Source organism: Drosophila virilis, chromosome 2 (assembly GCF_030788295.1).
Source record: "Drosophila virilis strain 15010-1051.87 chromosome 2, Dvir_AGI_RSII-ME, whole genome shotgun sequence".
Taxonomy (NCBI): domain Eukaryota; kingdom Metazoa; phylum Arthropoda; class Insecta; order Diptera; family Drosophilidae; genus Drosophila; species Drosophila virilis.
This window is the reverse complement of record NC_091544.1, coordinates 8,568,901-8,579,490: the sequence shown is the minus strand read 5'-3', so window position 1 is coordinate 8,579,490 and position 10,590 is coordinate 8,568,901. Positions and strand designations below refer to the sequence as shown.

At 41.2% G+C, this 10,590-nt stretch overlaps 1 protein-coding gene across 1 annotated transcript; it reads left to right on the top strand.

Moving 5' to 3' along the window:
* Positions 1-3,385: 3,385 nt before the first annotated feature.
* soti (scotti) lies at positions 3,386-4,135 on the top strand. Its single transcript, XM_015172202.3, has 2 exons — positions 3,386-3,492; positions 3,547-4,135. Exon 2 carries the CDS (start codon positions 3,566-3,568, stop codon positions 4,040-4,042), a length of 477 nt encoding a protein of 158 aa, XP_015027688.1. The 5' UTR covers positions 3,386-3,492; positions 3,547-3,565; the 3' UTR covers positions 4,043-4,135.
* Positions 4,136-10,590: the final 6,455 nt, after the last annotated feature.

The following is a 10,590-nucleotide window of genomic DNA, read 5'->3' as shown; positions in this document are numbered from 1 at the left end:
CAACTTGAAAGATTCGTGCCTGCCAAGCCGTTTTGAGCGATGATGTTGGGGGCCACTAAATGCACACGAAATGCAGCGCAACGAATGTCATTAGAACATAAAAATGATATTAATTGCATGCGAGAGTGCAGAGCCCGGAGAGCCGGAGACCAGAGTTGGAGACCAACTGCCACTGGCATGCAATAGAAACGTCAACATTTTGATGATGGAATTGAATGGCGCACCAGTATCTTCGCACTGCGATCCACTTAAATGTGTGCCTGACTCTTTGAAGGGGACGGGCCTGGCAGCAATGTCGTCGACGTCGTTGTTGCCGTTGTTGTCGTCGCAGTCTGCAAGAGATCGCATGGCGCAGATAAATAATAAAAATTAAAAATAAATTAACACCTAGTAAAGAGGCAGCCTCTGCGTTACTTGGATGCTGCTTTCGGGTCCGGGTATGGGTACGGGTACGGCTATAGGCCAGTACCGCAGACAGCTCAAAAATAGCGCAAAAGTAATTAAAAACGAAAATATAAAAGCTAAACGCACACACAGTCAGCGCTCCCATCTAGCATATCGCCTCTCGTATCCCGCATCTCAGTTTCTCTCGCGCCGTAAAAAATATGTTTGTCTATATTGGATTCAACAAGCGAAACGTTGCCGCCATCGCAGCCAACACAGATCAAAGGCCCGGTCGGACCGGCAGCCTGCTCCCGGGCAGTCTTTAGAGTGTTGCCATTATGATGATGCTAATGCAGTTGACATTTTATGCGAGACCAGAGAATGCACCCAAACAGTTGACTCTAGTCGAGCCGAATGGGAGGCTCAGCAATTGGCGGCAGTCCTATGTGCCACGCCGAATACCAGCCCGATAATTAAATGCAATAATATTTCAATTTAATTAGCTGGCAGCTGGTAAATACCATTGGGGTAATGTTTAATGATTCATTAGGATAATATTTGGGTTATGTTAATGTGCTTTTATTTATCATGAACTGATAATGACAATTTTATGATGCTCATGAAATTGGTCTCAAAATGACAATTGTTCGTCAATTAGCTTGCATAAATACTTCCACTACATCTTTTAATAACATTTTGCTTTATTTGTGATTCAATGTACACTACACTCATTTAGTAAGAACGTATATTTAACAAGTCAACTGCTTTTATTTCGCTAAAAACAACTAACTTTTAACATTTTTATGAAATTTCTTAAAACCAATCGATTGGCAAAACTATATAACGAAAGCGATCAACTACCTATACAATATATATTAAAATATGCTTAAGCTGCTTTATTAATCATTCAATCAGCTCGGATTTTCATGTCAATCCTGATACTATTATATTTTCTGCATAATTAAACAGTTTAGTACAAAAATAGATAAATAAAGTGTTTACCAATTTATTGAGTGCAGTTCCCATCAGAAGATCCATGTTTGACATTGATTTATTTCTGTTTAAGCGATTACTAGAGCTTCTGCCCCACTTCTCAACTCTTAAGCTATTTATTTATTAACTGCGACAAGTCAGTTCCGTGATTTACTGCAGATAGATATTATGATAACAAGTCCAGATAATGAACACATTCTTTGTTTAGTGAATTGCATAAGTATCGTGTGATTCTGGGAATAAGTCAGAATTTATCCAACTGTATGCTATTAGTTGACAATATTTAATTGTCATCCAAGCACTTAATAAACATACAAATCCTTGCAGAAACCCACCTATGCACACACACACACACACTCACACATACACACAGCCTGAATGACAGTGCAGAGTGCGACTGCAGCGTGGCGCAGACATTGGCAGGGGAAACTTTTTATGCTACTGCGCACAGACAAACCGTCCATGGAGGCATTTCATTGAATCCAATTATCGCTGGACATGGCATAATAATTACTGTCTGCTGTCCTCACGCACATGCACAACAGCACACACACACACACACACACACACACACGACCAAACAAGGTAGCTAGAAGCGAATAAGCGACATTGAGGGCCAACTGCCGCTAAAATTGCCTCCGAATGGGTGGCGTTAGGTGGCATATCCTGGCCTTATTGCTTATCCAACTAAATCGCAAGTACTTGTGGGGCAGAAGAAGAAAGCGCTTAGGTGTGGGGACGCCAGAGAGCGCGCCAAAGCTTACGCAAACATGAGCCGAAGGATGCTGCCAGGCCGCCAGCAATAAAACAAAATTGCCACATATAAAGGCAAATAATGAAGTGAAAATGGCAACAATGTGATTACACACAGTGCCACAGGATAGACCTTAATAAATTGCCAACAGTAGCACACAAAGGGAGGGAGAAAGTCAGACAGCGCCTGAGTGCGAGAGGGAGCGAGAGCGAGAGTCAAATTGAGCGCCAAATTGGCAGCTTGTGAGCAACTGCGACGGCGCCTTGCCTCAATGTTGCTAGCAACATGTTGCTGGCAGCTAACTTGTTGGATGCGCGCAGCTATGCATGTTTGTGTTTGTGTTTGGGTTAGTGCTTATTGCCACGCGTTTGCCTGACTTTTATTTAAAATCCACGAATTAGGCGCCCCACGAAAACGTCATTTAGCTACCTCAATTGCCGCACGGCTTCCCTACAAATTGATTACCTGTGCTCGCGGTTTGCAATTTTGCAATTGCGAGCTACAATTATTATAAGCACTTTAAATAATGAAAATTATTAATTGTGCAGCCATAATGTCATCATTTACAGCACATCAAAAGCACGGACCAAACAACAGCAGCAACAGCTATTTACAACAGCAACATGGGGCAGCAGCTGCGGCGCGCGCTTCATGGCAACATTAAGACGAATTAAATTGCTTGTAATGATGATGGTGACGGCAACAGCAGCAACAATGGCAGCAGCAGTACACACACACACACGCACACACACACATACGCAGAAGTGAGACGCCACCGGGTTAAAGAGGGCTAAATGCGTGCAATCATTGTGGGTGGGTGCTGGGTTTTTGTTTGTAGGTGTGAGCGTGTATGTAAGTGTATACGAGGGGAGAAACGGGTAAATGTCAGACAGCATTTATCCATTTGTAGCTGGACGCTGGGGAGCAAAAGCAGCATTTGCCGCTGGGCAGCCAGACGGTTGTATGGCACTCGAGTTGTCGATACGGGCATATATATATGTGTGTCTCCTGACTTTGTGTATGTGTGCCTGTGTGTTTGTGTGTGTGTGTGTGTCAGCGAGTGTATGTATTTAATGGATACACAGTTGTATCTTATCGCATATAAAATTGATTTTGAGACCCAAATAGCCTTGATCAGAAGTTCGCACTTCAAATTTGGAGAAATGTGCGCATTTCGCTGTAATCGGCAGTATGTAAATTATTATTATTATTCAATACAAGTCAGGCAGGCCTGGAGAACAATTTCGGCAATTGTTTTTCATTTTACTATCATTAAATTCAGTTTTAATCTATTATCCGAGAAGCACAACACAAAAAAAAAATATATAAAAATAAAACAAAGAATTTTCTCGAATTAGCAGGTATTCAAACTGCCGTATTATCTGAGTTTTTAATTTTATCGAATCAACGCAAAGTGAACAGAAGAGCAGCCACATGGAGCAGGGAGTTGTTGAAGAACTAATACACCTGCAGTTGCCCGAGGTGGAAGCTGTCGACGTTGTCAACGTGCCAGATGGCAACGGCGATGGCGACGGCGATGGCGACGGTGACGGCAACGACGCTTGGGAAAGGCAACTGGATGAGGTTCAGATGCAAGCGATGCGCTTGGAGAATCCCCAAGTGGCCATGTTGCTGGATGCCCCGCACGAGCCACCCATTGAATTGCACCACATGCTGGAACCGGTGAACGTCCCTCAACGGCCGCGCAAGAAACGCAGCTTTTTGACCATCTCAAAGCCCTTTCATGTGCAGCCGGAGAGGTGCGCTCTCATTTCGAATGGCTGGAGAGCAGTGCAGTGTGTCCAGCCGGAGAAACGCGGTGAATACTTTGCCAACTATTTGATAAAGCATATGAATAGTCGAAACTATCCAAATGGCGAAGGATTGCCAAATCGCTGGGGCCAGTTCTGAGCTCCCAGCAAGCCCTCGACTATTTTCATACATGTTATCAGACACAGTGGAGAAGGGGGTTAAGCAACAATAAACCTATAAAAACCAATCTAAGGCATATGACTATTTTATATGAGATCCTGTCTCTAAAAGTCAATTGAATGCCGCAAGATTGTCTATTGTAGTAGCATCAGGCCAGGGGCTCTTCAAAATAGCTTACAGACTGCATGAAATTGCCAATTAATAAACGGCAAATTGCTAAATTGAAAACTGAATAGGGCTCATACGCCCACACACCTGCTATCAGTCTGAGTGCAGCGCCACAATCCTAGCCTAGGTATGAACAATTCAAAAGGCCAACACCCTGTGGCCCTTTTATTTGCAACTTGCTTGCAGTTTATGTGCACATATGGATATAAATGACAATAGCAATGACAATACAAAAGCCGATGAACGTACAATTGGGCAAAGTGTATCAAATAAATACAAAATTCAAAAGATAATTGCAATCAAAGCCACAAAATGTAGCCAAAAGGCTTATAAATTGTGGGCTTGCACCACCATAGGATGTAACCACACGCACGGGCTTGTGGATATCTGGATGGTCATACAAATCGAAACAGAAGGTACACTCTTTTTACAACACAATTGCAGCACAAACACAAGTGCAATTCTGCACACACGAAAGCAACAACAATGAAATTTGTAAATTACTCGCATTTTGCATATTACCGCCAGCAGCCGCAATAACAAACTTAAATAGCACGATTATCCGATGCTCTGTAAATCTCAATAGAATAATATACAATTTTTTTGTTTTTTAATCCTGTACAAAGTAAATTTGTTACTCATTTAATACCAATGTTTTCTCAATTTTCTCGTCCTGTTGTTCACTTTCGACCCAAAAGGAAGCTTTAGTATACATTTCAGCCTGGTAGGTCTGACCGATTGGGCTGTGCGTTGGTCATCGTTTAGTCAGTCATTCAGAACAAACTCGTTTATATATATAGATATAATATTTTTTTATTTAACAAAATATTTTCTTTTGTGAAAAACGGCCACTCTGAATTTTTATATTTTCGTCCGTTTCCAGTCATAAAGAACATTTTATGTTTTAGTCAGAAGTTAAATGTTTTCATATAAATGCATGCTATAAAACATGTGAAGTATCTGCTGGATCAATATCTAGTATCCTTTGTCTGTAGCTGTAAATAAGATTAAAAAAAAAGAGTTGGCAATTTACGACTATTATTGCAAGATACTTGAACAATATTATGTGGTGCACTCAACCACACATACCAAACCTGCCACCAACCAATTGTTCTGGCTATTCGACATTTGATTTTAGAGCTCGGCACTTGCAACAATGTTGCCGAGCCTCTGTAATTGAATTGAGTGCAATTGATTTTAGAATTGTTTAGCTTCTGTTAAGGGATTGGGCACTTAGAACTAAAAAACAAAGAAAGCAACGATTGCATTTCAAACGTAATTATGGCTTGTCGCCCAGCAGCAGACAGTTCACCCACGACCTCAAACTCTGTGTAAATCAGCAAGGGTTGATTAATTTACCAAATGCAACAGCAATCTGGCCATGACAGTGGTGCTTTTTGCCCGCTTCACCCGCAATGCCTCAGCTCCCACCCATAAAAGTCATTTGTCAATGCAGGACGAGGTTGGGGGTTGCAGATTAACATTGGTTTGGTGTTGGGGTAGGGTTGTTAGCACGAAAGCAGTGAATGCATGAAATGTGATTGCTTCTGCTTTATTGTATGTCGCTCTGTTCGTCATTTAATGGCTTTTGATCTATCTACCACTGGCAATTCCAAAATTCGAAATTCCCCTCAATCTACAAGCCATCGTACCTGCCTTTTATTGAGTAATTGATGTTGCCTTTGTTGTCCTTCCATATGCATTGTTGGCTAATTTCACCGTGCCGCCCATTAACGCCATTTATCAATTAGTGTAATTTTAGTGTCATGGGCAAATGGGAAATAGCTTGCCAAATTACAAGAATACTCTCTTATACATATGCGAGTATGTCAACTTGCAACTCAAATTTCGATAGAATTTGCTGAACTTTACTCGGAAAGTAAAGACGTAAAGAAATGTTAACAAATTAGCCACAACTTCTGATGCCCTCTTTTTACATTAAATCATTTTAGTTGCGGTACTCACCCTATTAAAACTCATTTTCTCTTTTATATATTCCAATCCATTGGAAGCCGTCAAAAGACTTGTATAATTTTTGTAGTGTCTTCCGAATTCGGTTCGGTTTCAGAGTTGCTTTTATTGTATTTATGGCGCAACGTGTGCACAAACTTTTCCACTTACAAACAGTTCACAAGTAAAATACCTACCTTGACTTTTGCGAAGCTGCCCAAGGAGAGCGAAGATGGGCGTGGGCGGGGGCGCGTCTAGTGAATCGGAGCTTAAGACGGTGACTACGATTACGACCATTACCAAGCAAGTCGAGTGTGCCCCTGCAGCATATTGCGCACGCACACAGAGAGACACAGGGCCAAGTACATGTAACAAATTGCTGGAAAATATATGTATGCAAGCATTTAGCAAAGACGGCAGCAAAAACAGCAACAGAGCCAACGACATCCATGGGATACAGCAAATGGCTAGCAAAGTAAGCAACATTAAACATGCTTTTCAGCGTAAGTGGCGTGGGTGGGCCGCTTAGCACATCCGTTGGGTCGCCCGGCTTCCTTTTTGGAAATACAGATCGAGATACTTGTGACTGCAGCAAGTTGTCTGTCTAAATACAAGCAGCAGACCTGCAACATCAACTAACAATGTCTGAGCCTGACTGTGCCTAAGCCTGAGCCGTATTTCTATCTGTTCGCAATACAGCAACAGATGCTCCAGTTTTTCTTATTTGTGTGTGTTGGCTGCAAAGTCTTGCTGCTGAGTACATTATTCGAGCAGCATTTGCTCTGATATTCCGAGGAATGTATCAAATTCAGTATTGCATAAAGTTGCCATTGGCAACTGGGGATAAGAATGCCAGTCGAGATTTAACTAAGCCTCACGTACAACACACCAGGATATAAATGTTGTGATACATATTATTCTCACTGGCAAAACGCAACTTTATTATAATATTCGTATTTCATGATATAGATGAAGATCTTAAAAGCGAAACATATGATATTAAAGTTCAATTAAATGATGCTTATAAATCGACATACTCCGAAGCTGAAGTAAGAAAGAAAATAATCTTTTTTACCTTTACATAAAATATACAAGATGCAGACATAAGCAATTAATCATAGTAATGTCTAAAGATTTCTGCAATCAGGCCAACCCAAGCCCAAAGCTTACATGCTACACATATCTTGAAAATCTACTTTTGAGAGCCGCCAATGCCTGGCAAATAAAAAATACATTGCAATAGCCAAACAGTTTCAAGCTGACGTCCATCAAGTGTTCCGCCGTTCTAAAAAGTGCACTAGCCTGATATTAGAGCACAATAGCATTCATTTCACTGCGCTTAACAGTCAAGCACTTGTTGGAATTTGGCAAAGATGCGCAAACAGACAGCATCCATAGCTAGATATACAATGAATGGATACACACACATATATACACACACCTAGATAGACGGACAGAAATATACACAGATTGAAGGCAGATGTTGTTGTTGCCCAAGTAAATAGACAATACGCCAGTGCAAACACTCAGCTCAGGTAGTCGGGCAGGAAAATGCCTGAACAGCATTTTTGACTGGCAAAATGCTTATAAATATTTTAGAAAATATTCAAAAACTTTAATGTTGCAGCACAAATGCCAGGCAGTTATTGTTTTGGCATTGGCGTTGCCCTGTCCCAATGCGATTTCCGTTTTATTGTTTCGAGCGAAATGGCAATTCAATTAAAGCATGAAAACTTATATTTGATACACAATTGAGTTGCATATTAAATTTAAAAGTGATATTTACTTATCTCTCTGGCGAGGCAATCAGCAAAGGCAACTGCAATGTGGATTCACTGAGCAATTCAATTGAATTTGTATTTTTAATTGATGGCAATTTGCAAACTCCTTGCTATCAACAAATATGTGTGCTTGTCTCCTTCATTGTCTGTGTTTGTGTGGGTGTGTGTAGGACGAACCATTAACACATTTTAATCTGCCGCCAGCTGATGGCTTTTGTGTGGTCGTCGTCGACCCAATGGGGAACGTACTGCGCCTGGTGCTCTTAATCATCAGCATAAGCAATAATGGGAAACAATTGCCGTCGTCTGACATTTGCCTTCTGCCTTCTGATGCAGCCGGGTTGGCAGACGCCTTTTGCTGCCACTGCTGCAGTTGCAGCAGAACGAGGCAAACTTTTATTGCATTGCCATGTCAACAGCAATCGCAATCTGTATGCCGTTGCACTTAAAATGCGAATACGAATTGTGGCGAAAAATGAAGCTACTTGTCTGCCCGACAGTGATACAGACACATATACACACACAGATACCGAGAGATACACACACAATCTGGTTGCCAGGCAGAGCGAGATGGTGAGTGTAGCAGGCTGTGGCGAAAGACAAGCTCAACTTTCTGTCCGTATACTGAATGCCTGCCACATTCAATTAGTGCAACAACATATCCTGCCAACCAGCTGCTGTTGCTGCTGCTGCTGTATCGTGCGAAAGAGCAACACGAACAGCAGTAGCAGCAGCAACAACAAAAACAACAGGAACACAGCTACACTTAATTTTATTCATTTGACAGTTGCAACACAGGCTCACTTGCTGCCACACACAAGCTGGCACTCACACAAAACGCACACTGGCACACTGAGAGTGCTGCACATGAATCGCTGCCACACGTACGCCAGCAATTAAGGTCATTCTGGCAGTAGCAGCAACAGCAGGAGTTGCAGCCGCAAATGCCGCATTCTCAATATGGGCAGAATTATTTTTTAATTATGACATTTTATTGACTGAACATTAATGGCGGAATGACAAAAAACCCTTATTGTTCCGCCTCTGAGGGAGTGTGGGGCGGCAGCGATGCTAATGAGCAGGGTTGCAAAATTGCATTGTACAGAAACTTAATCAGGGTCGTGGCATGCCACAAATGAACCTTTGGAGGAGCTGTGTTTAAAAGAAAACGGGTTGAGTTTCCACGAGGAGGTTTGTGTCGTACAAGCATAATAGACCATGAAGCTGTCAAAAGAATTTGTTTTTGAAGATACTCAGAAGTTGTTTTCATTAGGATGCCGTATTTAAATATACCTACAAGTATACAGTTATGATGATGAAATGCAGAAGGATTATCTATCAAATCCACGTTTGTATTCTACCCGCAAATCTAACCAACTTGTACACTTTTAAGCTGATATGTTTTAAAAAACTAAAGAAAATTCACATATAATAATAACGTGCCTATTTATAACTAATATTTAACTAATATTTGTAGAGTTGACTAAGTAAAGGAAATTACAAAGCATATTAATTGAATATTTTTGAGCATCAGTAACAAGTACGAGTATGTGAACACATACCATGCCATTTTAAACAACATTGATGATATTTAACATCTGAAATAACTTGCAAAGAATTCAATTCATTTAGTCATTTTCCATAAGGTTTTCACACATCCGAAATGTCACAGTCCATTTGAAAATTGCATAAATGCGCTAATGAAACACATGGACGCAAACAGCACGCCCGTGTTCCAGAGTAAAGTCCCCCCAGATAGATTCCAAAAATCATACAGCAAACCCATCCTGCGGCAAGTCCAATATGTGCTCTTATGACAACTCTGGCCCTGGCTATTTGCTGCCGTTGCCTTTTACAATTTGATTTCGTTTCGGTCTCATTTATGCTGCAGCCACAATTTTGCAGTTACAGTTGTGCGCGCACATATACACATGCGTCCACATACAAACAAATGTATCTGAAGAGTTGGAGCGTGGCTCGTTGATGCTGTGCGCCTGTGACTTTTGTGTCTGGTGTTTTGTGTGTGTGTGTGTGTGTGCTTGTGTGTGTGTGTGATGTAAGTGCTTAGGTATGGTGTATACGTATATATATATTTGCCATTTATGAAACCATTTAACAAACACATCATAAAAATTCAATTCAATTCTGTGTTTACGTCTACTCGGAACGATATTGCTTTTTAATTGCGGACACAAGCGGAAATTGCTTTCAGAAATACACATACAAACGTCATTATTACTTACACACAATTGCATAGGGGGAGTGCTTCCATTGACATTATGGTGAGAGTATGAAGTGGAAACGTTTCGGAAGTGCGTTGATTGCCAGATGCTAAAAGTCGACTAAGAAACTGCACTGACCTTTTTTTTTTTAGATGACCTCAAAAACTTTGACCTTTAAGTAAGCTTTTCATACTTTATTTTCTTTTTTAATTACGCCACTTGCGCCTTGCAGTTTATAATTGGAAACAGCTCCAGACCCAAGCTGCTTACACACACACACTCATGCATACGAACTCTGGCACTCGCATACTCATGTATGGGGAGAAACATGCAGGCGCGCTCTCATTTAATATGAAAGTCACAGAATGTGAGCTAATTGAAAACACTTGCAATATTTATGAGCAGC

Coding starts and splice junctions, on each gene's coding strand:
- soti (XM_015172202.3), top strand. CDS start 3,566: ATGGAGCAGGGAGTTGTTGAAGAACTAATACACCTGCAGTTGCCCGAG.